The 27781-nt window shown below is 50.6% G+C and overlaps 5 protein-coding genes across 5 annotated transcripts; 4 read left to right on the forward strand and 1 right to left on the reverse strand.

Annotated features, from left to right (window-relative positions):
* Positions 1 to 3144: 3144 nt before the first annotated feature.
* On the forward strand, positions 3145 to 4365 carry LOC117865507 (NDR1/HIN1-like protein 1). Its single transcript, XM_034749735.2, has one exon. The coding sequence runs from the start codon at positions 3302 to 3304 to the stop codon at positions 3929 to 3931; it is 630 nt and encodes a 209-aa protein (XP_034605626.1). The 5' UTR covers positions 3145 to 3301; the 3' UTR covers positions 3932 to 4365.
* A 6153-nt stretch (positions 4366 to 10518) lies between these two features.
* On the forward strand, positions 10519 to 11403 carry LOC117865141 (NDR1/HIN1-like protein 10). The gene has a single exon (XM_034749260.2). It carries the CDS (start codon positions 10601 to 10603, stop codon positions 11234 to 11236), a length of 636 nt encoding a protein of 211 aa, XP_034605151.1. The 5' UTR covers positions 10519 to 10600; the 3' UTR covers positions 11237 to 11403.
* A 2721-nt stretch (positions 11404 to 14124) lies between these two features.
* LOC117863171 (NDR1/HIN1-like protein 10) lies at positions 14125 to 15402 on the forward strand. Its single transcript, XM_034746778.2, has one exon. It carries the CDS (start codon positions 14567 to 14569, stop codon positions 15179 to 15181), a length of 615 nt encoding a protein of 204 aa, XP_034602669.1. The 5' UTR covers positions 14125 to 14566; the 3' UTR covers positions 15182 to 15402.
* A 1747-nt stretch (positions 15403 to 17149) lies between these two features.
* Positions 17150 to 18120, forward strand: LOC117862640 (NDR1/HIN1-like protein 10). Its single transcript, XM_034746140.2, has one exon. The coding sequence runs from the start codon at positions 17295 to 17297 to the stop codon at positions 17895 to 17897; it is 603 nt and encodes a 200-aa protein (XP_034602031.1). The 5' UTR covers positions 17150 to 17294; the 3' UTR covers positions 17898 to 18120.
* Positions 18121 to 23955: 5835 nt separating this feature from the next.
* On the reverse strand, positions 23956 to 26895 carry LOC117863012 (protein SMAX1-LIKE 3). Its single transcript, XM_034746579.2, has 2 exons — positions 25405 to 26895; positions 23956 to 25262 (listed from the first exon to the last, which is right to left on the reverse strand). The coding sequence occupies exons 1-2, from the start codon at positions 26709 to 26711 to the stop codon at positions 24119 to 24121; spliced, it is 2451 nt and encodes an 816-aa protein (XP_034602470.1). The 5' UTR covers positions 26712 to 26895; the 3' UTR covers positions 23956 to 24118.
* Between the last annotated feature and the right edge of the window lie 886 nt (positions 26896 to 27781).

Here is a 27781-nt window from a genome sequence, read left to right on the forward strand (position 1 = left end):
CTTTTGTCGCCACCTGAGCATCCTCCCAATACCTGCCTTGCACCATGCCTGTGTACCAGTTTGCAAGCTGGGAGCCTAGAACGTGCTTGTGTGTGGTAGGCGCAAATTGTGGCGTGGCCACGTATGGGGGCATGAGATGGCACTTATGATGATAAACATGACAGTATTTGAGGTCATGGCTGGTAGGTAGGGAGTCAATTTGGAGCAGGAAGAAGATATGGTGGTCTTCCGTGTGGGGGCCCAAATAGAGGGCTTATCAGAATCCGCCCGTTGCTTTTGAGAAGTGAGAATTCCTGTGGTTGTTTCCGTTGGTGGCGGAGGGGAATGAATGATGGTGCCTGTGGTCTGTCCCTGTGATCTGAGGTGTAGCCGAGTTGGAAGCAAGGCCTTGTTTAGTTGGGGAATTTGGGAGGTGCCAAATTACTGTTACAGCACTGTAGCACACTGTAGCGTTTCGTTTGTATTTGTGAATTATTGTCCAAATATTGACTAATTAGGCTCAAAAGATTCGTCTCGCAAAGTACAACAAAACTGTGCAATTAGTTTTTAATTTCATCTACATTTAGTACTCCATGCATGTACCGCAAGTTTGATGTGATGGGGAATCTTCTTTTTGCATAGTGTCAAAGTTGGGAGTTGGGAGTAACTAAACATGACCCAAGATTGATACGGTTGGCAGCGAGCGGCCCTGAAATTCCTGCGCAGACTTCTCTGTCCTGTTGAAGATGGGACTCGCTCGACGTGAAATATACTCCTGCTTGCTACAATAAACAACACACTGGGATACTATCTGGAGTTAATGTAGCGTTAAGTGCATAGTTTTATGGCCTCTGTGATGCTGTGCTTTCGTAGCCGGTCGTGGGGCATTAGTCTGGACATGAATGCCCTTGAACAATTAGTACTCCTTTTTATGCTAGCGTTTGGTGTCACTTTCACTCATCCTCTCACTTTATGCAGGAGCGATCGGTGCTTTCATCGTCCTAGCCTTCTCTCTGTATCTAAAAAAAAAGAAAAAAGAAAGAAAAGGTGCGCGATCAAGGAACAAAGAAGGCTTTGCGAGCAGAGAGGCCTGCCGGGGCTCCTTTTTTCTGCACCCTGCTTTATTTTATCTCCCCATCCATCAAAGCCACGACCAGTTTTCGTTTCAACAAGCAGGCGCACTCGGATCGTTGATGGCGACTATTCCCGCACGACAGGTGAACAGAAATGGTGCTGACTACTCTACTAGCAGTACTACCGTGCCAAGTTGATGGAGGGCGCGGACCGCGGAGTGGTAGTGTAGTGAATGGTTGAGCCGTGACGCTTGCATTGCCTTGCCGTGTTGATGGTTCTCATCTTTCGACCAGGATTCCCTGGTTGGTTCCGCTTTCGCCCAACCTTAAAAGCCGCTTTTGGTACATCATCGCTCAACGATCTGAAAAGATGGCGCCACTGTGAAACTCTCAACTCACTGCTATCAGTATGTTCTTTTTTGGGGAAAGTTAATTAAAGTGCGAGATGGTCAGCAATCGGCTTCGGACGTGAGGCTTGATGCTCACACTACTCGCACGCTGCCGCTGCGTCGTGATGGCCGTCGATCGTCTCCTCGATCGGCGGCTCCACCGACATGACCTGGCCGGATCTCTCTGGCCGGCTGCTCCATCGGGATCGCTACTTGGTGTGCGCGATCCCAAGTATACGTAGGATCCTACCGCGTTGGCGCGCGCGACATGGTACACGAACACGTACCGAGTGCCGATCACGATGCAGCAGCAACCAGAAGAAGATCTTCACTTCCTTTGGCGCGAAGCCGATCTCCGACGTCGGAGCGAGTGGCACCATGCGTGGGCTCTGCTTTTCAGGAGCGTGCACGGCAAGCTAGGCTCCCTGCTACTGTGTGTCTGTATTTGGGGGATTGACTGACCCCTATCTACTATCTCGTTCACACACCCGCAGTAGTACACTAGTACGCCCGGCCCCAGGCGCCATCGGTGGATCGGAACTAAGCCGGCGCGACCCGCATGCCACCGACGCACCGTCTTCGTTTAACACGGCCGCCGCTCCACGTACTGACTAGCTACTACTCCATGAAGCTCATGAAGCATGTGTGCATGTGCTGCTGCCCGGCGCGGCGGCATCGGTTGGTTTGCGTCTTCCCTCTGGGGGCACAGCGTTTTCCACTACGCGTCTCGGTCCCCGCACATGGCGTTGGCGGGCGCTCGCCGCACCAGGCAGGCAGACCGCAGACCGGCAGGCGCCGTTCCATGCCAAGACCCGCCAGCATATGCATATCGTCGTCGGTCGTCGTGTTCATTCTGCAGGTCCCGCTGGCCAATGGCCGCGTCCGATCCATCATTCTAGGTGTAGGTGCATGGGTGGCGAAATTCCATCCGCCTGCTCTGCTCCCAACCCAACCAAAACAAACCCCATGCATGAATGCATGTGGCGAGTGGAGTCAGGTGCGCCTGCTTCCTCTGCTCTACGCTCTTACCTAGCGGCACAAACTGAAACTCTGAAAGCTGGCTGAACGGAATGAAGCCGCCACACCACGGGCTGACACCTTTTTTCCATTCGGGTCGTGAATGAATAACAACCAGGGACAAGGTCCAATCAAGGTTGATCGATCGATCAGTCCATGGATCCATCACCTCACTCACCTGAAAGCAAACCAGGAGCCAATCCCAACCACTGACTATTGTGGCTTGAGGAACCGAGGCGGAGGCTTTCACAAGCAAAATATAATGAAAAAAAATGGAAAACAAGTGAGATGATTATTGTGCTCCTACTAACAGGAGTCTCCGAGCTGTGCTATGTGCTAACTAATATAAAGTCTCCTACTCCTAACCACAACCAATATAATTGACCTAGTGACCTGCCTGTCCAGTATTCTGACTAGCAGTCGCTAGCTGCTCTGCACAAGTCAGCCGTGGTCTCTCTCCGTATCCAAAGATCTCGAGAGTGAAGGAGCAACGACTGTGCGTGCAATCTGTTACCCCTCACTCACCTAACGAGAGAGGTAGAGAGTATCCAAAAAAGAGACACGTTTGCCGGCACCACCAAAAAGCTCCCTCGAAACTTCACACTTGGAACCTTCCTCCCCCCCCCCCCCCCCCCCCCCACACCGCGCTCAGCATGACACACACATCCTTCTCCTTCGTCCTCCCTAGCCTAGCCTATTAATTGACCCATAACGCCCACTTTACTCACCTTCCCAGACACTGCAACACCCCACCTCCTCTGCTCTGCTCTCCCTTCTTCCTCATTCCCTGCCCCTCACCATCCTCCATTCCACCCAACAACCAAGACGAGCAAGGCGTCAGCCATGAGCAAGGACTGCGGCAACCACGGCGACGACGACCTCCGGCGCTCGTGCCGGCGCCTCCTGGCCATCCTCCTGTTCCTGGCCTTCCTCGTCGCCATCATCGCGCTCATCGTCTACCTGGTGCTCCGCCCCACGCACCCGCGCTTCTTCCTGCAGGACGCGTCCCTCCGGCAGCTCGACCTCTCCAACGGCTCCTCCAACGTCCTCTCCACCACGCTCCAGGTGACCGTCGCCTCCCGCAACCCCAACGACCGCGTCGGCGTCTACTACGACCGCCTCGACGTCTACGCCTCCTACAAGTACCAGCAGATCACCGTCGCCGCATCGCTCCCGCCGGTCTACCAGGGCCACGGCGACGTCGACGTCTGGTCCCCGGTCCTCGCGGGGCCCAGCGTCCCCTTCGCGCCCTACCTCGCCGACGCGCTCAGCCAGGACTGCCAGGCGGGGTACCTCATCCTCCAGGTCAAGATCGACGGCCGCGTCAGGTGGAAGGTCGGCAGCTGGATCTCGGGACACTACCACCTCTTCGTCACATGCCCGGCCTTCCTCGTCACCAACGGCGGCAACGGCGCGCCGGGGGCCAGCGGATTTAAGTTCCAGACCACCACCACATGCCACGTCGAGGTCTAGAGACTTTGGCGGTGTTCCTCCACGGCGCCGCCGGCGAGGTAGGTGAGGTTCCGTCCCTTGTGGCTTGCCTCTGCTCCCTGCCTGTCCATAGCGGAAGGGGAAAAAGAAAAACAGAGGACGCAAGCAGAGATCAGAGTCAGGCGAGGTGGTAATAATCGATCGATACCAGTAGTCGTGATTCTGCCTGCAGTGATGCGGGTGCGTATTTAAATGTAAAGGAGGGTAAATTTTCTTCCGATTTCGGTAGGGTTGATTAATACGAGTAGTAGTACGATCGATCAATGGTCTTATATACAGTACTTCACTATATATGTGATGCCTGTTCATCCCATTAGCTGGTTGGAATTACTGTTGTTGAAGGAAGCTTAATTGTTAATAAACCTTTTTGATACGGAATTAAAGGGGTACCGATTGGCATGGCCGTTTTCATGGGATTCCGGCTGGTTGATTACTTGACTTGCATTTCCTTCCTTTTTGGAATTTCATTGTTGTGCTTTTTTCCTTTCAAATTCAGAAAAAAGGTGTTTTTTTGCTGTATGGTTGGCCTTTGTCTTGCTTGGTCTTGGAGCGGCGAGATGATGTTGGTGATGATCCTAGCAAGCAGCAGCAGTTTCCATTAGTTCATGGCCGAAACGAACACAAGTAGTGCTGCATGATCTGGGGTTTGGAATTTTGCCGGGGGGCAGGGAGTTCGGTGGCAACCACCAGATCCGAGGCAGCAGTAGCTCCGAGTTGAGTTGAAGCCGAGATTTGGTGTGGGGAAACCCAAGTACACACATGGGGGGACGACTCTTCCTTTCTTCCTTGGTGATCCAGAGCGTCAAAGCGGTGGTTGATCACTCTCACTCACTCAAGTCTCTAACACACACATGGGACGGCTTGGGATGGGCCCTGATGATATGATCTTCACTTAACCGGTAAGAAACCTTGGGAGAAGAAAACCAATTGAGCATGTGTGCTAGAGTAGTGTGGCAGTTGCCGATGCATGCGCTGGCTCTCGCATGTGGAAGCATCTATTCTGGCACTGAAAATTGCTGGTAATATCATTTGGAACTTTGACTTAGGAATCTGTTCCTGCCCGTAGTTTAATCAGTAGCAGCAGGCTAGATTAGACAAGTGACCTGGCAAAGCTTTTTTTATCAGAATTACTGGAAGAAAGCCTTTTCTTTCTTGTTTTCCTCCCCCTTAGTGCATGTCTACTAGTATTCTTTGTGCCATTTCTTTTCTTTTTTTTCTCTCTCAACTTTTGCACGGAAAGCTTCTTTTTTGTTGGGAAGAAAAGGGAATAATAAAAGTATGAATAAAATGAGGAATCATGGTGGATGGATGGGATGCAGGCAGCTAGTGGCCCCTGCGTTTGATGTGCCCGTGGCCCATCCATGGCTGCAGCCTGCAGCGATAGGCATTCAATTTCTCTGAAAACCATGCTCCTTTCGTCAGACAATGGACCATTCTGATTTCTGAACACAATACTCCACAAATGCAGTGTCCGTTAAAATACAGGGAAGGAGCAGAAATGAACGATGAGGGTTCGGGAGCCCAAATGGCATGAGAATCCCGCGTGCATGTGCGTTGGTGCGTCGCTTTCCGTTGCTTCCTTCCTCCGGGCTGCAATGCCATTGCCATCCCGCGGCTAAGCAACACACCACCTTTCTGAGCGGCCGGTCGCTTGTCTTACCTCTTCCTTCTCCTAGAGTATTTGTTGCACGATGGGATGGGATGGGATGGCTCGGTGCCTTCGCGTGTACGCGCGCACCCGATGGAATGGTGGAAAGCAATCGCTTCCTACTATGCTCCCTGCTCGGCTCCATGCCCATTTGGTGGTGGAGGAAGAAGGATCGGACGTGGCACCCGCCGTGATGCCAACCGGTCATCATCTCGGCGTTTAATTGGTTTGGTGCCACCGATTTAATCTGTCCTTAGCTAGGCTTTGTAGATGGCACGATCGTGGCAGTTCACTTGGTCGTTTTTATCGATCACAGGGCAAGTCGACCAAATCACCCAACCCAACCACCACAAGGGCTAACCGCTCCGCTTAATGGGCTCTTGATGACATGGCTCTTGGTAAATCAGTCCCCAAAGTGCCACTTATATTACTGATATATACTAACTGCTATAGATTTTGCTTGGAGTGCAGAAGAGAATGCAAGAAGGAGGCGAGTCTCCTGCTGCTCGCCGACCTCTCTAGCTTGGGGCAGGAGGCGACTCGATGCGCTTCCACGACTTGGCCGGCTCTCAGGCTCGGGGGCTGGGCGTCACAGATGACTCGACAAGTCTCCTGCTGCTCGGTCGACCTCTTTAGCTTGAGGCAGGAGGCGACTCAGTGTACTTCTGCGACTCGGCCGGCTCTCAGGCTCGGGGGCTGGATGCCATAGACGACTTGGCGTGCCTCCTGCCACCAGGCCGACCTCCCAGGCTCGGAGGCAGGGTGCGGGAGGTGACTCGACGTGCCTCCACAGCTTCGTCAGTCCTCGTGCTCGGGGGCTAGGCGCCTACTTCGGGTCGGCGTGCCTCCGTGGCTCCGCTAGTCCTCACACTCGGGGGCTCGGAGGCTGGGCGTTCACTTGACGTGCGTCCATGGCATTTCACAGAATAAAGACCACAAAATCAAGGATTTTTCTTTGAGTGTTGCGCATCTTCTCGACAACCAGATGACGAAAGTACTCGGGCGAAGCTTATCCAACTCGGCATTCGTGTCAGGCTGCCGTTCAACTCCACATCGCTCGGGGGCTTGACGGTTATAGATACCCAGGTACCTTCATGGAGGGCCCAGCCAACCACTAATGGGCCGGCCCAACTTGATAAAGGCAAAAGATAGAGTTCGGCTAGGGTTCCCCACGTGTTGTAATCCGACTAGATCTCATCTATAGTAACCGATTAGGGTCCTGCCGTGTAACCCTACCCCTCGGAGTATATAAAGGGAGGTAGGGGTATCCCTAGGAGGGGAACCGATCCAATCCCTCAACACAACAACCACACCTGAGCGCAGGGTGCGGTACAATCCTCAAAACAGGATATAGGATATTACGTTACACTGGCGGTCCGAACTTGTATAAATCTCTATGTCTTATGCCTTGCATTACCATCAAGTTCATAGTCTTGCGATTCTCTCTACCTACAAATATACCACTTGGGTAACTTTAGTGGACTGAACAGGCTACTAAATCCGACTAGTGCAAGAAGCATCAGGGCCTAACTATACTGGATGCCATGGTCCACAAGTCCAGTTAGGTGAGCCAACCCAAATTGAAGAAGCGCACGGTCGATGGTCTTTCCCCCAAGTGTCTGTACCCTCCGTCCCTTAGGGCCTGTTTGGATACAGGCTCATAAAGTTTAGTACCAGTCACATCGAATGTTTAGATACTAATTAGGAGTATTAAATATAGTCTTATTACAAAACTAATTACACAGATGGAGTCTAATTCGCGAGACGAATCTATTAAGTCTAATTAGTCCATGATTTGACAATGTGGTGCTACAGTAATCATTTGCTAATGATGGATTAATTAGACTTAATAGATTCGTCTCGCGAATTAGTATAGGGGTTCTGCAGTTAGTTTTATAATTAGCTCATATTTAATCCTCCTAATTAGCGTCCGAACATTCGATGTGACCCCTCCTAAAGAACTTCAGTACATCGCATCCAAACACCTCCTTAATAACCGTCGCTACGGAAACGAGCTGCCTCACGCTTCCCAAGCTACCACGGAGGGAGTATTTCCGGACGCTTGATGACACTATTGATGGCTGCAGTACAGCCCTGCTCCTGCTCCTCGCAAGAATATATAGCACCGATCGTCGACTCACCTGTTGCGTGATGATGATGATTTGTCCTCCGCCATGGCCAATAACGACGTGTACGATCGATGATCTCATAAACTGAATATACAGTAACAGCACACATTTTGTTCCTTGAGATGAGGAAAGCACGCGAGCAGGTGGCATTTTCCTTTCACCGATCGATCGATCGATAGATGTCAACTGCAGCTAATAAAAAGGAAAAAAAATGACGTGGGGAAATTGACCGGTGTAAAGAAGGAGGCAGGCAGGCGGGTCGAGGGACCGTTGTTTTCAAACTGGACGCGACGGAGTACTGGCCTTGGAAAGCTCCGTTGTTTCTTCTCCTCCTCCCATTATTTGTGTCAGTGCAGCGCCGGCGCTGCTCCATTCCATATTTCCATCGTCCAATGCAATCGGAATCGGAATGGAATGGTCCTGCCAGGCAAAGCAGCCACCACGCACGCCTTTCGAGTTCTCTTTCGGAATTGGTGAGCTAACTTCGAGTACCACCAGTTTTCTTTCTTTCACTAAGAGGAACTTTATTCCCTCCGTTCCAAATTACTAATTGTTTTAATTTTTCTAAATACACACCTTTTAATACGTACCTAAATATATACTAGAAAAATGATATATTTAGAAAAGCTAAAATAAATAGTAATAAGTCATCTCACTCATCAATTTTTTAAGAAAATCCCCCCCATCAGTTAGTAAAGACTACTAGAGAGGAAATTCGCGGTGATATAAAAAGGCCCACTCCGAGCATTTTCTTCTCCGCTAGCTTGCGGATGGGCCAACGGGAACTGTGATCTCAACCGGAATCGCGCGCGTTGGAAGCCCATCAGGCTGCAAAAGGGCTAACTTGGGGCTTTCCCTCGCGCATGTTTTGGACGTACAAAAGAGGCTGGGAACCTCGGGCCGAAACTGAAGGCCCAAGGAGCCGGGTCAACCAAGAGAACAAGAGGTAGAGCGTGAACCTCTCCTGGCCTCACGGTCACCAAGCTAACCTATATGTGCATCGTGAGAGCGCAAAGCGTCAACATATCCACCACAAAGTAAGCAGCTCATACAACAAAAATGGCCAACAAGAAGATGGTCGCCGCCGTGGCGGCACTGCTCCTGGTCGCCATGGCGCTGGCTCCGGCGAGCGCCATGGACTGCAAGACCGGGTGCGCCGAGCTCAAGGACTCCCCGCTCGGCACCGCCGACTGCGAGAAGAAATGCGCCGAGATCGCCGCCTCCACGGGGAGCCGTGACCCATGGAAGGAATCCAAGTGGGACATCCCGTAAACACGTCGCCGTCAATCGCGCAGCAGCAGGACAAGTCGACGTCCTTCACCACCGTACCTGCCCGGCTGCTCATCCACGCATAATTATTTCTACACCCGCAATATAATGCTGTTTCCCATTTCATTTAATTTTCTGCCTGACGGCTTTTTATTGTGTTCATGAACAAAGTCAGATCCACAGATCGACCGATCTGTAATATATAATGTGCATTTTTCCAATGTCGATCAAGATGTTTGTTCATTTTGTACGTACTCGACAGATACATTGATCCAAATGCAATGGAGATGGCTTTATTTAAATTTTGTTTTCAAGCCATCTGGTTACATGCGTATTCCACATGGATGGAGTGCAGTAGATCCTCTGCATACTTGTGTGACTTGTGAACGGTCGCATGCATTGCCAATGATTGTACCGAGTGCTGTACCTTGGTCCGTTTTGGTCTGATCTGGCCAAACCGGTGCAGCACGCTTGGGACAGGGGCATCGAACTCAAAAGTATTTCTGACGTAAATCCAAGGAAATGCAAAATTCTACGGCGTCCTACGGAAGAAGACGTGATTTTATAGTGATACTTACCTGAAGAATGAAAATTAGATGTTAAATGACAAATACTAGCAAAGTTGACAGTCGTACGGCAAATTTTGCTATGAACAAATGCCGTGAGAGAATTTATTAAGCAGATGTTAAAATGAGAGAGAAATATCTTTATAATATATACCAACTCTAAGGCTATATCTTGTTAATCAGAAACGTTGTCCTCTAGAGAATATATATAAGGGGCCAGAGCTCCATGTATTTTTTTTTTTAAAAATAGCTTTGCTACTGTTTTCCTCATCACGGCACACGTGTCCTAGCGTTAGGACTCTTCCGTTTTTACTTGCAACTGAGGTAGGATTGTAGCCTGTATAGTTTGCTTAGTACCTTCAATGTAATCTGGCTATGACTATTATCATGTTTTATATCATCCATTTCTATATTAAATTAAACAGAACATTGCTCGTATACCCATGCATACGTAGCATTTACTTTCCCTACTTGACTACGCCAGCACTCAAGGAATAAACAAAGACGCAAGAATTTGATTCGTCCAATGCAAAAGTGCTGCGACAAAGGGGGAAGCCGACAGCGCAGGTGCAGTTGGTGCGTGCAACTCTACTTGGCCTTCGTTTCAAATTATACATTTATATCCAGATTCTTAGCAAAATTTATATCATCAAAACGACTTCCATTTTTGAATGGAAGGAGTATCTAATAAACTATCGTTGCCATTGTTGTCATAGTCAATTTATATGGGTATATATATAAAGGCCAACTGGCCAAGTCTACTCCAAATCTCCTGCACGCCAACGATCATTTTGTGCATATTTATATTTCGCGCGTATAAAAGTTTGTGTCCCACTGGCTTTTTTCTTTGAGACATGTGATTGATTAGAATATTCGAAACCCTGATCATTAGCTTGGTATTAATTCCCCAGCTCCATATCACCAATACATATAGCCCAAACGGCCGAAACACGCGCAAACTAGCGCTCCGCCCTTCCCAAACTGAATCAAGCAGCGAGGCAGCGGCAGCAAGCCCCTCCCTCCGCCACTCCTGTCAACCATGGCCAACGGCAGCAGGCTCGGCGGCGGCGCCGCCGGGGGGTTCTGCAGAAGCTTCTGCGGGCTCGTCTTCGTCGTCGGCTTCATCGTGCTCCTCTACTGGGCCATCTTCCAGCCCCACCACATCCGCGCCACCGTCGAGACCGCCACCCTCTCCAACCTCACCGTCTCCAACGCCTCCGCCGCCGCCGCCGGCGTCTCCTACCACCTCGCCGTCAGCCTCGGCCTCTACAACCCCAGTGTCCGCGTCAACATCTACTACGACGCCATCTCCGCCGAGCTCCGATTCCGCGGCGCCGTCATCGGCCCGGCCGCCAACGACACCTCCCCGTCCGTGTTCTACCAGCGCGCCAGGACCAGCGAAGACGTGCAGCTGGAGTTCGACTACGGGAGGCCGGGCGGCGTCGGCGTCGGCGGCGACGTCGCCGGGGAGCTGGAGAAGGAGGTGAAGAGCGGGGGGGCGGTGAGGTTGGAGCTGCACGTGGACGTGCGCGTGAGGTACAAGTTCAGGATGTTCAAGCTGCGGCAGAAGCCGAGGATATGGTGCTCGCTGAGCATTCCGGTCAAGGCGGAGGGCCGGCGCCGCGGCGTCGGTGGCTCCGTTGCCTCCGGCGACCGGTGCAGGGTCAAGTACTGATGAATGTTGGTACTTTTGTGCTTAATTTCTTGCTTGGAGAGGTGAGCTATTCTCAATTCAATTCGTACAAAGATTGTCGTTAATGCTGTTCGTTATCTTTACTCTGGTATTGTTTGTGAATTGACATTTGACAATAAGATTCGTAAAAATATGAGGTACCTCTTCAACATCAGTATGTACAAACGATGCAATGTCCAGACTCGTAGAGTATAACAAACTTATGTCATGCTTGTTTATTGATGCTTGCATAGTACAATGTGTGATGCGTCTAGATCTATTATACAAGGATTGGAGATGTGAGTATACGGTAGTCGTCATACAGCGCAAAGAACACAAGGTGTATACATGTTCAGGTTTCGCAGAGTATAAAGACCTCGTATAATGTTTGTTCCGAGTCAACTCTCGCTTTAACATGGTTATCCCAAGATTGTAAATAACTTATTGCTCTTCTACTATAATGATAAGGCAGAGCACCTGCCGTAATTGCTCAAATAAGAACTACTTCTAACTTTATTTAAAGTCAAACTATTCTAAGTTTGACCAAGTTTATAAAAAAAAGTATTAACATATATCCCATCAAGAAATAAATTGTAAAAAATATACTTAATGATATCCATTTTTGCCATAAAGTATTAATAGTTTTTTCTACAATTTTAGTCAAATTTAGTTTGACTTAAGTCATAAGTTCTCATAGTCATAGACGAATGGTGCTTGACCATAAAGAGTTTGACCATTAGGTGACCATAGGCTAACCTTATGACAGATGCATGAACAATCTTCAAAAGATAACCTAGTCAGATGGAGGTCCTGATTGCACCGTACTTAGTCGTAGACTGCTAGGTATGCATAGCAGGATCCTGCAACTGGTACTGTTGTACATAACCTTCGTGCCATGTTTTGATTTATCCGTACATCATAGCTGAATATTCATCAAATGGTCGATAATGTGCGCACGCTTGACGCTTCTCACCACTGACATTTCGTGGGGCGTGTCACTAGAACATTCCAAACCCTGATGGCCTGATCACAGGCTTGGTATCGGTTCCTGTAGCTCCAAATCGTCAATGCGTAACACGCGAAGTAGCCCCCTCCTCCGTCCGTCATAGTATCAACCAGCTGACACCAGCAGCTAAGCTCCTCCCCCTGTCCAGTGTCCACCATGCCCGGTGGCGGCGGCGACACAGCGGCACCTCCCCGTCCGAGTTCTACCAGCGCGGCATGACCGGCGACGAGATGACGCTGGAGTTATGGGTAACAGCAGTACAAGGCCTGCTTACTTCCGTTTCTCTCAGCCATGCTTAATTACAATCTAAGTGAATATTTTCTCGCTTCTCGCTTTTCCATTCGTGTAGTTTAAATCTATGAAGTGGCTTACCATAAACGAGAATTTGGAAAAATAAGTAAGACGTTTGGTGGGATTCTCGCTTATTTTCACTTACAAGCTGCTTATAAGCGGAAATAAACATGGAATGCTTTTTGTCGTTTGTTGGGCTTACAGGCGGTACAGGCGCGGCCTTTTCTGGTGCGGGCCCATGTATTCCTTCCCCCATCTTTTATTTTGGCCCGCGCTATATGGGGAGCACCGCGTAGCCCATGTGGCCCAGGCCACCAGAAGAGCATAGAGCAGCCCATGTCGCTCGCTGCGGCGGCGAGGAGGCGTGGGCTGGATCGTCCTCTTCTCTCTCGTTCCCGGCCGGTTTTGCCGCACCAAGCCAAGGAATTTTTTCTATTTTTATATATTTCTTTTCCGATTTTATAAAAATATATAGTCGGATAAAAAAATTGCAAATCTAAGCTATTGCCGCCGAGTTGGCGGAAGGACCTTACCATCAGCCCAGGCGGCGCCGGCGACAAGGATACACCCCTCCCTATCATACTTTCAAAAAATCATAACTAATTCATATCAATTCAAATGGAGATAAACTTTATATGAAACTTGTAGATCTCAACGTCTGTAGTTAAAATTTTTTTTCATTTAATATCATATTGGTGTTTAAATAATCGACATAAGTTTCAGATCTAAAATTCAATTTTTAGATCTGAAATTGGGCATCACACTTTCAAAAAATGATAACTAATTCATATGAGCTCAGATAGAAATAAGATTTACATGAAAATTGTAGCCCTCGACGAGATTTACAACTTTGTAGTTCAAACTGTTTTCATTTGGAGCCATTTAATTGCTAAAATAATCGACACAAGTTTCAGATCTAAAATTGATCTGAAACTTGTGTCGATTATTTGAGCACCAAGATCTAAAAATTGAATTTTAGATCTGAAACTTGTGTCGATTATTTGAGCACAAGATCTAAAAATTGAATTTTAGATCTGAAACTTGTGTCGATTATTTGAGCACCAATATGATATTAAATGAAAAACATTTTAACTACAAAGTTGTAGATCTCGTCGAGATCTACAAGTTTCATATAAAGTTTATCTCCATCCGAGTTGATATGAATTAGTTATGATTTTTTAAAAGTGTGGTGCGGAGGGGTGTACCCCTTGAAAGTTTTGAAAGTTCATCTCCAGCCCGCAGTAAGGCCTTCCCCCGCTGGCCCATCCGCCGCTTGGGCCGGCGACAATAACCTAGTTTTACAATTTTTTCATCTGACTATGTATTTTTGCAAAATTGAAAAAAAAATATATAAAAATAAAAAAAGTTCCAAGTCAAGTCACTCCCGACCCAAACTGATGTTCCTATCACCAGCTAGCTTTGGCCATGAGGTCTCGACAGCAGGGCAGCGCTCAAGGAAAGAAAACACAAAGACCTGATGGTAGCGTGCACACGCGGTTTCGAAGTAGCCAACAAGTACGTCTCGCCCAATAAACCAAGCGACCCAATGGTACCAAGGGTTGGTCAAGGTCAATTCATAAATCCAATTGAGCAACCAAGACGCAGCTCAACTCCGAAATGCTAACCGAAGTTCTATGCCGCAAGCTTTGAAAGTACTAGCCCCTTCACGCAACTATCTTATTTCCATTCCCCGGCCATTCGATCATCCAATTATGTTCGCTCAATTATTTGGACTTCGTGGGGTAGAGGGTGACAGCAGCGGGCGAGCTAGGGCGGTCAACGGGGGCTAGCAAACAGGGTGTGCTTCACTCGAAAAAAGAACGACATCGGGAGGTTGAAGACGATACGGAGACGGTTAGATTGGAAACGTACGGCTGTCCTTAATTCTCCATCCTCCCCGCCCGCTCGAAATCACCAATAAATATAGCACAAACGGCCGTGCAAACACAAACAAACTGCCCTTCCCCGCATCGACCAACAACCATAGCGACGCGGCAGCAAGCCAGCAAGCTCCTCCTCCTCCTGCCCTGTCCACCATGTGCTGCAGCGGCGACAACTGCTGCCTGCTCAAGTGCTGCGGCAAATTGCTCTTGTTTCTCCTATCAGCCGGCTTATTCGTGCTCATCTACTGGGCCATCTTCCAGCCCCACCAGATTCGCGCCACCGTCGGGTCCGCGACCCTATCCAACCTCACCGTCTCCTCCGCCGGAGAGGTCTCCTACAAATTCGCCGTCAGCCTCAGCCTCTACAACCCCAGCGTCCGCGTCGGCATCTACTACGACACCATCGACGCCGAGCTCCGCTTCGGGGACGCCGTCCTCGGCCCGGCCGCCAACGGCACCTCCCCGCCCGAGTTCTACCAGCGCAGGAAGACCAGCGACGACGTGAGGCTGGAGTTCGACTACGGGAGGCCGGGCGTCACCGTAGGCAGCGACGTCGCCGGGGAGCTCGAGAAGGAGATGAAGAGCGGGGGGACGGTGAGCCTGGAGCTCGACGTGGACCTGCGGGTGAGATACAAGTTCAGGATTTTCAAGCTGCGGCAGAAGCCGAGGATATGGTGCTCGCTGAGCATCCCGGTCAAGGCGGAGGGCCCGGGCCCGGGCGTCGGCGGCGCTGTTGCCCCCGGCGACCGGTGCAGGGTCAAGTACTGATGAATGCTGCTGGTTGAGTGGACTTTTTTTCCTTTTGATTTTGTTTTGGCGAGTAAATGTTGGATGGGCAGTTGTGCACGTTTGTGCTTTCTTTGCTTGGAGCGAGATTGGTGAGCTCAAGTTAATTCCTGCGGAGGCAGAGATCGTTATTGTTAGTGACGCTATTCTTGATATGATGGAACATTCAGAGTAATATTGGATTATTCATTCATTTGGGAGTATATGTATATGTCTATATATAACGCGTGCAGTTTTTTTTTTCTGGCTTCAGCGCCTTCAGTATCTGGTGTAGCCCGGGCGCAGACATACAGCCATACAGGCCTGGGGCCCTGCAAAACCTCGCAGTCCACGCATGCATTTGCTCCGCCGCGCGCGGCGAAACCTCGCGGCTTCCAAATGAATCGGCGTTACGGACAGTGCGTGCGGCGCACGAATGTCCCGTCCGTCCCCGGCCACTCACCACGCGCGCGCGAAGGCGAAGGCGAAGGCGATTAGGCGAATTCGCGGGCTCGTCGGCTTTCCTTCCTCGCACGTTCCGGCCACCGCGCGTGGCGGCGTCGCGCGAGCGAATTTACCTGCGTCCAACGCGTCGGGGCTCCCGGCGCTACGCGTCTCAGCCGCGGCCCCGACTCCGCACGCGGCTGGGCGCCACCGGATGGACCTAGAGCCCGGGCGGAGACCTGAGCACGCCCCAAGTCTTCTTCTCCGATGCCTAAGGGGGAGAGGAGCGGTTGGGTTGGGTACTTGCGCACAGGGCGCACGCGTTTTTTTTGTTTTTTCGTTCCGTCACGCCCCGAAGCGGCGAAGCAGCCCAGAACCAGGGCTCGTGCCCAATAAACTAGTGACCCAACGGTACCGAGGGCTGCTGGTCAAGGTCAATTGATAGTAATTGTACTAACACGATTCCAAAACTGAACAGGCAAGTTGCAGCTACAATGCCAACTCCTAAATCATATTATAATCTCAAGTTCAAATCTTGGAACACCATCTCTCTTAGCATGCAAAGCCACCTACATTCCATTTAAGAGACTCATAAGTAAGATCGCATTATCCATTTAGTCCTGCGTGTTGCCACACATCTATGAAACTTTTTGCCAAGACAATTATAATTACCCCTCGAACAAACTTTTACTAAGCTTTTGGAATGCTCGTTAGCCTTATATTTTTCAAAGAAGCTGTATACCGCACGCACAAGTGCTGGAACCCTCTCTAGCACTCGATTTTTATGTCCGTAGGATCTCGTATCGATGGCTCAGATCGATCCTTCTCTCTCCTCCTTATCTCTTTAGCACCTTCCCCATCCGCTCGCTCGAGAAGGCTCCCGCAGCCCGCAGCCCCGACGGCGACGGTGCAAGCCGGCTCGCCCCCGTGCTCCACCGCCACCAGAGCTGCCGCCCTCCACCACAGTCCCGCCTTAACTCTCCCGGTGTTGCCCCTAACCATCTTCTTCCTCAAATCCGGTCACGCTCCCCTGATGCCGACGACTGCCCTCTCGGCTTCAGCGGCACAACGTTGCCGCCGACACTAACCGATTGAAGCTCGATGCCCCCGCCACCTCCACCGCCCAACTGGAGGTCCACCACTGCCGCCTCACCGCCGTCTCCCCTGCCACCACCGCCCGCTACCCTGCCGCACAGAGCTCCCTCTAAGTTCACCGAACATTGGTAAGCCCCAACCCCTAAACCCTACAACCCTAAAAGCTCATTGGCAACCCCTAACCCCGAAGCCTAAAGCTCGCCAGATGAGTCACCATTGCCAGAGGAGAAGAGAAGCAATGCGTATGTGATTGGTCAGAAAAATCAAGTGTTGAAGCTCTCAAAAACACTAGTGTAGTTTAGCATTCCCTCTTTCAAATGTTTCAATCGAAAACACACACATCAAAAAAAAAAACGCGTACACGCTTCTGAAAAAAAAACCCCTCCAAACATTCAATCAGTACGAAGAAGTACTGATAAATATCCCAAGAGGCCAAGTCATCACAACTCGCACCAACTAGTCCACCAACGAGCTCACCTCCCCCTCCTCCTTCCTCCGGCCGTTGACCAACAACTCCAGCAAGTGGCACAGAGGCAGCACAGCAAGCTCCCCCTCCGGCCTCCGTCTCCTGCCCACCATGTCCGGCAGCGACCGGAGCCGCGAGAAGACGTGCTGCGGCTGCTGCACTCTTCTCATCCCCCTGGGCTTCGTCGTGCTCATCTACTGGGCCATCTTCCAGCCGCACCAGATACGCGCCACCGTGGAGTCCGCCGAGCTCTCCAACCTCGCCGTCTCCAATGCCTCCTCCCCCGTCGCCGTCACCTACCACGTCGCCGTGAACCTGAGCCTCTATAACCCCAGCAAGCGCGTCAACATCTACTACGACACCATCGACGCCGAGCTCCGCTTCCGCGGCGCCGTCCTCAGCCCGGCCGCCGCCGCGGCGTCCCCCTCCGAGTTCTACCAGCGCAGGAAGACCGCCCAGGCCGTGCGCCTCGAGTTCGACGGCAAGAGCGTCGCCGTCCCCGGCGACGTGTCGACGGAGCTCGAGAACGAGGTCAAGGGTGCGGCGATGCTGGGCCTGGAGCTGAGCGTCAACGTGCGGGTGAGGTACGTGTTCGGGAGCATCAAGATACGGCAGAAGCCGAGGGTTTTGTGCGCGGTGAGCATCCCGGTCCCGACGACGCCGGGCGGCTTCAGCTTTCTTGGCTCCGGCGACCGCTGCTGGGTCAAGTACTGATGATTGGAGTCGTCGGTCCAGCTCCCTTCTCTTGGTGGTTTCTGATTGGAGATTAGTGGCCGGTTTTGGTTTTGATTATTCGTGCAAAGATTGCTACTGTTTGGGAAATATACTTGTTCCTGCATTTGTATTTGCCTTAGAATTTACTGTGCTATTGGATTATTTGTTAGCCCGGTGAGTGGTTATAAAGTTATAAATCACAAGAACATATGGTTGCTTCTCATGTCGATCTTGTTAAACTTGAACATGCGTTCTTGCATTTGATTGGAGGCTTAGCTTGACCAACCTTGTGATAAATTGTATTGGCAGTTCATTGAGCTCATGGTATTAACGTCTTGGCTGGTTAAGATGTAGGGTCATTGACTTGATATTGCTCAAGTCAACACCCGGCCATTTGTGCAGAGGATGGCTCTGTTCGTCCCGTCGAACAAAAACATCCACATCGCCTGGCTGGCAATGGCAAGGCCACGAGTGGTGTTCAGTCGACAGGTCTCTCCAGGACCAGCAAAGCCGACCAGGAGTACAGATGCTTGCTGTCTTGCTGACGATAATGAGCTGTTCTGGATTTGCTCGCAGTAGATGGAGACGCACAATTTCAGGCGAAACGAGACACCGTCTCACCAGGCGCATCCTCTGTGAGGAAGGAAGATTCAGTTTCAGGGGATTCTTTTTTGCCAGATTCTCGTATAGTACCGTCTACCGTGCTGGCAAACTTGCCACAAACGCCTGACTTTGAATTTGCACTTTCTTGAAGGGTCTGTCATACAGAATAGTTTGGGCTTTAATAGGCCGGCTCGGACAATGGGCCGAGTTCACGTTTTCACCCCGAACTCGAAAACCGTCCGTTCTGACTCCTAGTACTCGCGAAACCGGACACGTGACCTTCTTTCTCATCACGAATCCACCCTGGTTTCATCCGACGTGGCGCCACGTCATCGTTCTTATGTGGCAACCTGTATGATGGGCCCCACCCGTCACGTCATCCTCTTCTTCAACCTCTCTTTCCCTGTCTCCTTCTCTCCCTCCACCCGTCTCGCGCAGGCGCCCATGCCGGAGCCCGCGGCGGCGATGTTGCCGGCGTGCCCCACGCAACTACTCCAGCCCCGCGAGTGCCGCTCCGGCGCGTCGCCGCTTGCTGCTCTATTCCCCCCAATCTTCACTTTACGCCCCCGCCCGAGCCCAAGGCCGGAGCCCCCTGCATGGCAGCAGCCAAGAGATGCGCGGGAATGAGAGTCAAGGGGATGGAGAGGGACAGCAACGCTTCAATTGGAGCGCATCAAGCTTGATTCAATGGCGCTGTTTGTCGATTTGATGTTCCTGATGCTAGTTATGGCTTGGCTATGCTCAATTTGGCGGCTCGTTGATTTGGCCATCCCCTAGGATGTGCTGCGTTGCGCCCGCACAGCTCGCGGGAGAGGGAGGCCTGGAGCCGGCGATGCAGCCGAGCTGTCTGCGACGGTGGGAACAAAGGTGACGCGGCGATCCTTGTGGTCGCCGGAGTTGGGGTGAGCGGCTGAGTTGGATAGCACGGACGGCTGCAGAAACCAGGGACGCGTTCCGCGTTCGCGGGCGAGGCATGAATGCAAGCACGGGTGCGGCCGTGCGGGCAACTCGAGGAGGCGGGTTCCTCCAGCCGAAGATTACGGTGCTCAAGAGGAAGACCAGGATGATTCCGTCTGGCTTGTGTTGGATGGATTTCCTTTCGTTTGCTTCCTAGCTTGTTTTGTATGGATTTCCATTTCCATGTCGATTGCTTAATCAACTAACGATTTTATTCCCAATCCAAGGGAAATTGACAGAAGGGCCACCGGAGATATGCTCGTCGTCGTACGACAGTTGGGTGGTCTGAAGCTCGATTTGTTGTGATCTAGGAGTACAAATCATTATACCAGCGACGACCGACGAGGGAGAACGGTCTGATCTCCCTTTCTGCCGTGTCCGCCGCTCTGGGCCGCGCTCTCATGGTCGCCGCTCGGCCATGGCCGCCGCCCTGGCCCGCGCTCTCATGGTCGCCGTTTGCTATGGCCGCAGCCCGCAGCTAAGAGAGAGCCAGAGAGGGCAGAAGAAGATAATGGGGATGACAGGTGGGGTCACCGAGAAAGTTGCCACATGGGATGCGTGACATGGCGCTACGTCGGTGAAAACCGGGATGCATTCGGATCTAGGTGGTCCTGTATCTGGTTTCAAGAGTTCGAGGAGGCGAGACGGACGGTCTTTTGGATCGAGGGAGGAAACGTGGACTCGGCTCACAGTGCAAGGAGGTAAATATGACTTTTTCCTTTTTTAGTTGTTTACTTGGGCTTCCACCTCTAACTGGGCCAAACTCAAAGCAATTAGTAGGCCGTCGTCTCCACACGTGCGTCAAGTAGGCCAGTACAATCTCATGGGCCACATTAGGTTCGGAGTGCCTTTCTGGGCCGAAGAAGGTTCCAGTGACGATAAATGCTCATGGCCTCATGGGCCATATAGGGGCGTCTTATTCCGATTCCTGAAAACAACGTCCATTCTAATGGTGTGGCCAGGGACACTGGCAAGACCTGCGCATGCACATGACATTTTCTATGAGAGTGAGGTGAGGTCCATTCCAGCAGGCAGCAGCCGCATGCATTGCACAGATAGCCCTAACTTCGATGATGAAAGAAGGAAAGCAAAAGGGCTAAAGCCTTGGGGGATAGCTCTTTCCTTTTCCTCCAAGGCTGGCCAAGTGGAAATTTTGTCTGCACTCGCCTCTCGCACGCAGCCGCATAGCTATCGGAGGTTGAAGAAGTCTGCAAACTTGTTCCTGCTACTTGACTGCAATCGGTCGACCTGCTTTTCTTGTATACTGAGTACCGATGACCAATAGATCGAGGCATGTCAGGTGCAAAGCAAACGCTTTTGCATCGTGTCGTTTTCCTCTTTGGGTGTGATATATACTCTGCTATATACTCCTTCCGTTTCAAAATGTAGTTCGTTTTGACTTTTCTAGATACATAGTGGTTTTGCTATGTGTCTATACATTTACGTGTATAGCAAAATCTATACATCTAGAAAAGTTAAAATAACCTACATTTTCGAACGGAGAGAGTATACATTTCTTGCAGTAGACATGCATCCACCGTATGCAGTTTGCTACCAGCTAGCATGACTATAACAAACCAACTAAAGGAACACATATATAGATCTACCATGCAGCTGGATTTTACTTGAATATGGAGCTTTCCAAAATATAATTTGTTTTAGTTCTTTTATCTAAATAAAAAATCTCTAATTCTGATCAGGCCTCTCCTCGTATAGAAAATTTCATTACGAGGTGCTCCCTCCATCCCACGAAGATTACAATCGTAATCTTAGGAATTGGACTGCAATTACTGCCTAATTAAGTGGTCAAGCTAACTCTATGCCAAACTTTAACTTCCGGGGACAATGGGATAATACTGGATTCGGATTTTTTTGAAAATGGACACCACCTTCAAAGTGTGAAGCAAATAATAAAACACATAGGAGTATCATTTGAGAAACAAAGACCACACGCCTACACATGCATGATCATCTACGTGGCATTATATATCCTTTGCACGTCGCAACAAGCTTTTTATTATTGCTGGTCTCCTACGTGCAAAGATGTCATTCAAGTGCTTTAGGTAGCACCCAATCTTAATAAAGTCTAGAAAATGCTCATTCTAATAAGAAACTATTTGTAACTGGAGTCGCTTGTTGCTAAGGTTTACAGGGAAAAGGTTAGCTATCTTTGCCAACAACACTTGTCTAGAGTTTGTATACAAAGTTGGGAACACTTTTGAAAGGTAGGGGAAAGGCAAAGTCTAATGAAACAGACACCAACATTATCTCCAAACACCAGTCCACATCGTAATAACTGTATAAAATAATGGCATTGTGTGTCTGGTTTGGTGTTCAATTTAGGGACTCTCTCTTAATGAGAAGCCACCTCCCAAAATCCCATACTTACCTGTTCATTTATCAGGGGATGAAAAAAAGTTGTGTTTGCCATTTTTTTGCGAGGAAAGGAATTAAAGCCCATTATATATTACTCAGAAGCAATGTTACATTCTCGAGCGATAATTTTCTCAACACAAATTGGAAGTTGTGTTTGCCATATGATCCTACCGAACATTGAAACCTTTTAATTTGAGTACAAATGATGATTGGGCCTAAATAGGACCTTACCTTTTGATTCCACACAATATTCTCTGTAGAAAATCCATAATGACAAAAATGACAGTTAAATTTCATTTCCTGGTGGAAAAAGTGTAATAAATACCACATACACATAAACCAACAATATAAACAGGAAAATATAAAATCCCAAATAGCGTACATGCACTACTGGAAGAATAATGATAATGTAAATGCGTAAAACATTTTTTTTGAAAGGTCAACGGGGGGGAAGGTCCCCACCTGAATTCATTCATTCATTAGGCCTTGGGCAGGCCAAAGTCTTACATCTTAGGATTTCAGCATGGGGAAAAACCTTTTGTTTACAATCAGTGATCTGCATTGAATTAAAGAGGAGGCACCATGCTTCAGGGATCGATTTTTCTTCAGCTCTAAACATATATTTAAAACAGGAGGATGTATATACTACATGTAGAGACAAGATACAGTTTGACAGCTCCTTTCAAGAAGAAAGTAGTATGGGGCTTCTCCCCTTTTGAGATAGAGCAAAAGGTAGCAGAGGTAAAAACACAAAAGCATAACGAGATACACACAATCGACTGTACAGACTACAAAGCTTGTGGAAAGAATAGATGGTCACGGGAGGAAAGAGAGATGCACAGAATACACGGAGGACAGTACACATGTCGTCAATTTTTACCTCTGAAAAGCAGCAAACGGCAAGTGCCCTACTTACACCTGGTTTGCGTATTCTAGTGATCTATATCATCAGATGTTGGGTGAGGGGCTGCTGATAGAGGAGATTAAATATATCTTTCTAGGATTCTAAAGCATCAAACTTTAGGGCCTAATGACCAGGGAGAGATGCTTATCAACTTTGATCTCCTGCCTGCTTTCCTCCAGCCTAAGCTTTTTCACACCCACTGCTTTAAGATGGCAATGCGGATTTGGAGATCTAAAGCACGAAAAAGAGGATACTTTTTTTTTCTTTTTTTCTCAAATGGCATCACCATACTACGCACTAAAAGCATATACCTTTTGGTCATCTCTACTGAATGAAAGATTTCAGCTCGTTGCCTTGTAAAGTGCCGCCTCCTTTCTACAAACCCGAAGTCTTTAATCATATCAGGACAACACATCGATACCAAAGAAATACACTGTGATCACCACTCCAAGTACCGAAACATTGTGTTTACGATTCTACTGATCGATTCAGGTGAAATGAGAAACCACTATGCAAGCCATCTCTGGTTGCACTTCATACAGTTTTGAGATTCAAGCATGCTAGAGTGGAAACCCTCCTCTATCTTCTCCCCCATTACCTTATCCAACAGAAATCTGAAAGGCAATTCAATAGGATATTATACTACTAGGGTGTTGCTCGGACAAGTAGTTGGGAAACCTAGCCAATGAATGCACGACTGCACGAGCATATATGCTCAGTTGTTTCCATGAATCACACCAAATATAAACTGATATGATGCTTTCTTGAGTTAAGTATAGGTGATATTGTTTTAACTTTGACCAGTAGAATCTTTGTGAACGTTTAAATTGACCATATGCGCGAAAATGGCATTTGTTGTTATCTCAAGAAAACACTTCGATAACATTTGCCATTCTATCATAATTGTATAATAATCTTAAAGCGATGAATCTAGCAGGGAATAGTATGTGGAAACATGGAAAAACAAAGGAGCTGCATGTGCATGGTTTTTGTGCATGCTCTCAAGAAATCTTATGGCGGTTCATTATACGCAATCTGTATTTTCTAGATTTTGAATAGTTTGGCTGAAACAGTGTCAGTGTACGTCGACGGCGACGGAAGTTTACTGCTGTTGCGGTACTATGGTTATATATTAGTGGATGCCATTTTTTTATGAATGGATATACAAGATGAATAGTTTGGCTTGGTCCTTGGAGCCTGACATCGCACAATGCAACGTTCATGAACTTGGCTTTTGCTACTCCTCCTTAAGTTACAAGATGCCTAGTTTCGCTATGTTTTCTTGAAAAAAATATATATTCAAGACAAACAATATAGCATCATCAGCAACATGTAAAATTGTCATCAATTGAAGCATAGCTAATCACACACTATTTCTCAGTTAATATTGGAAGAAGAAAACGCCATCCACAGCTTTAAGGATCTCCATGTCATTAGGCGGAGGACTCCTTTCCTCCCCTTCTCCGTCCATGGCGGCGGCGCAGGCGTTCAAATCCAGGCCGAAACGTGGCACATCTCCTTTCTCTGTGCCATCCTCTTCCACCTTGCTGTCGACGACGACGTCACTCATGACACGTTGCTGCTTGACCAGCCGAGGGGAGGAAACCCTAGAACTCGACTCAAACACTTCGTCACAGCTCACTACGATGGCGTCCTCCAAGCTGACCGCGTCACCATCGCATCCCCTCACAGTTCCGGTCGCCATGGCGTTCTTGATACCGTCTTCTGAGTCGTGCTCGGCGCCGTCGATCATCACGACACGGTGAGGGTTATCGCGGATCGCCTCGTACAACCTCTGCATGTAGCCGTGCTCGTCGTCCGGCGACCTCTGCCTCTTGAGGCTGTCGCCGGAGTTGGAACCGGAGGGAGCCAAGGTTAGCTCTGGTGCGGTGATGCAGGTGAACTCGGCGTATGAGCCAAACACAAGCCTGGCGAGCTCCCGGGCCATCGCCGTCTTGCCGTCGCTGTCCCTCCCTTTGAAGAGCAGCCACGTTGTTGTTGAGCTCGGCCGCGTCATCCTTGTCACGCCGGAGCGGCGCTGGAGCACGGCGCTGGCGATGCCCGGAGCTATATCTCTGTGGCGCGGGACGCGCGCCTCGAGTGCGCCGCACAGAATCTTGAGGTTCTCCGCGGTGAGCTCGGTGAACTTCCGGCGGCGGCAAGCTGCAGGTTCCGTGGCGCCGTCCGATGAGTTGGATTTGGACACCGAGTTAGATGATCCTGGATTAGGGCTCGCGATCAACTGCTGATCGCATGAGTCAGCCATTGTTGGACCGTGGTGCCCGTGGTTCTGCAAGTGCAAGGGTTGCCGCCGGCGGTCGATGAGATCATGCCGTGGCTCATAGCTCATGTTGGCGTCGTGATGGGCAAAGCCGCTGAGGGAGGAAGAGGCCGGAGAGGAGAAGCTCAGTGTGAGCTCCGATCCGGTGGGAACTGGACCTTGTTGCTGGCAGCGGCGAATCCACGAGGGGACGCTCGCCGCCGTCGCCATGGCCATGTCGGCGGCGCCGCAGTGTGTGATCTCACTGAAAGAACAAATCCATCGATGTAATTAAAATCGTCCAGAAAGACGTTGACTAACCGAAAATAAATAAACAAAATGATCGAATTAACGCGTGCATGCGACAGTGACACGCTGATGAAGGATCAAGCGCTAGTCGTGTGTACCTGTCGCCGGCGAGGCTGCCGTCCGGCACGAGGATGGGGTGTAGCTCCAAGACGGCCTCAAGCGAGGGCTGCCCCGACCTGCAGCTCGTGTAGGACGCGTAGGCTGAGAAGCCCAGCAGCCAGAACATGTCGTGGCCGCGGCCTCCGCCGCCGCGCACCAGGTTGCTCAGTTCCATGACCGCGTGCTCGACGGGGCAGTAGTAATAGCGGGCATGCCCACTTCTCTTCCACGAGGCGGCGGCCCAGGCCTCGGCTGCGCAGGCGAGGTCCTCGAGCACGAGCACCACGCCTTTCCCGGCGGCGCGAGCCTCGCGAATGATCGCGCGCAGGTCGCCGGCCCTGGCGTCCACCTCCTCCCTCGGCAAGCGCTGGAAGGACGCGGCCGAGAAGGGCACGAGCTGGGCGTTCTTGAGGCACTCGTGCTGGAGCCGCAGGTCCCCCTTGCTCACCTTGTCCATCACCGCCTTCACAACTCCCTCCGCGGCCCCCGCGCTCTCTCCGACGACCGCCACGCACCGGCTCCTCCAGCTCGCCATGCAGTCCAGCACGCGCGCGGCGTCGCCGGCGGCGTCGGCCTTGGCTTTATTGGACTCCCTGCTGGGTTTAGTATTCGGGGAGGCGGCGCTGGTGGTGCTGCTCGCCGTGTTGGACGACTGCTGCTCCGGCGACGAGGCCGCCTTCTCGACGTTGGCCTTAACCTCGGCGCTGGAGAAGCCTGCCTCGCGCATGACGCGGCTGACGCCGGGGTCGTCGAGGATGGAGATGACGAGCTGCTCGAGCTCGACCCTGGCGGCGACATCCGCGGAGGTAGAGCCGGCGCCCCGGCGCTGGTTCGCCTGCGCGCGCTTGAACGCGGCGGCGAGCGCGTTGGACAGCGTGGGCGCGCGGTGCCCTCCAGCCGCGTGGTGGGCGTGGAACTGCTGGAACATGGCCGGCGCCGGGGGCCCCGCCGTGGCGAGGCGGTTGAGCGCGACGTTGAAGCAGAGCTCGAGCGCCTTGCACTGGAGCGGGTGGGAGCTCGCCCGCGACCGGAGGCAGGCGGCGCGGAGGAGGCCCCCGGCGTCCGCGAGCATGGCGCTGGCGGCGTGGAGCGGCGTGACCTGGGCGTGGCCCCGGCGCCGGGCCAGGCTCACCGCCTGCCGCATCACGGCCGCCGCGTCGGGCGCCAGCTCCTGCTGCACCGCGCACCCGCCGCTCCGCATCTCCTCTCTCTCCTGCAAGTACGACGCCGGCCGGCCGAACCCTACGAATCCACCAGCTTGATCTTCTGGCGGCTCTGCGGTACGTGTGCAGATGGACGCATGCATCGAGGTTTATCTGCTGCTATATGTCGCCATGGAACGCAGCGAGGAGACAGGGATCGGAGGAGTAATTGAGCTGCCTGCTTTGAGTGTGTCGTGTCGTCCGTCATGCCTGTTCCTGACTGGCTGACTCATACTAGCAGAGACGACTGTGAGCGACTGACAGGGAGGACGGTTCATGAGATTCGCTTGATCGTTGCTGTCGGGATGTATTATGTACTGTACATATGTTGTCGGCTTGTGACGTCATGCACACACCCCATAAGACGAAATGCTAATTTCCAACTGGATTTATTTGTATATATAAGGTGGTAAGTGCATTTATTTGTACGATATGGTGTGGTTTTTTCCCCCTAGCTTTCTGTATGCATGAGCTGAAATATCCTGTGCTTTGAACGAGCACCCTAGATATTAGAGTATTAGACTGACGGTTCAGGAGTGTGTCCACCTGAACATTTCATTCGAAGGATCCGACGGCCGGCAACGGCCGTGGGACGAATTTTCAAGACGGCCATGATGCCGAAGCGACAGAGGAGAAAAGGTGAGGCTTCCAGGGGGAGGTATCGACACGCCTGGATGTACTTCTACCAGCTACAAATACAAATCCGAAATTGTAGCCGGAGCAAAAGGAACTTGGTTGTCTATTTTCTGAGTAATCAAAACTTCTAGATTGTGAGCGTGTGTTTGCTCAGGTTTTACACAATCATGTAATATAGGCTTTAGGGTTTGGTTGCACGCTAATCGTGCGTTGTATTCAAACTTTTCCTTCTAAGATACGTAAACATTTTCCGGCTTCCAATCATCATCCCCTAATAAACTATTGTGATTGAGTACGTAAACATGGACATGCAACAGTTGGATAGCAGCTTATATAAGTACAGACCTCGCTGAGTACGGGTCTGAAGTGACTGCATCAACGCAGGTGAAGCTAAATCTCCAGTACAAATCTATGCGTCTGCCCGGCCGGGGTCCAGAACCCGCTGGACAAGGTTGACCCCTGAATACTTGATCGATAGTGGTCCATGCGTAACACGGAGTACTCGTTACCCTGTTCTGTTACCCATCTAACTTTGTGA

Source organism: Setaria viridis, chromosome 7, assembly GCF_005286985.2.
Source record: "Setaria viridis chromosome 7, Setaria_viridis_v4.0, whole genome shotgun sequence".
Lineage (NCBI taxonomy): Eukaryota > Viridiplantae > Streptophyta > Magnoliopsida > Poales > Poaceae > Setaria > Setaria viridis.

Bases quoted from the DNA above. Each gene is read 5' to 3' on its own strand.
- LOC117865507 (XM_034749735.2), top strand. From the start codon at position 3,302: ATGAGCAAGGACTGCGGCAACCACGGCGACGACGACCTCCGGCGCTCG.
- LOC117865141 (XM_034749260.2), top strand. From the start codon at position 10,601: ATGGCCAACGGCAGCAGGCTCGGCGGCGGCGCCGCCGGGGGGTTCTGC.
- LOC117863171 (XM_034746778.2), top strand. From the start codon at position 14,567: ATGTGCTGCAGCGGCGACAACTGCTGCCTGCTCAAGTGCTGCGGCAAA.
- LOC117862640 (XM_034746140.2), top strand. From the start codon at position 17,295: ATGTCCGGCAGCGACCGGAGCCGCGAGAAGACGTGCTGCGGCTGCTGC.
- LOC117863012 (XM_034746579.2), bottom strand. From the start codon at position 26,711: ATGCATGCGTCCATCTGCACACGTACCGCAGAGCCGCCAGAAGATCAA. The intron at 25,263-25,404 runs GTACACACGACT...TTGTTCTTTCAG, and splicing joins GGCAGCCTCGCCGGCGACAG to TGAGATCACACACTGCGGCG.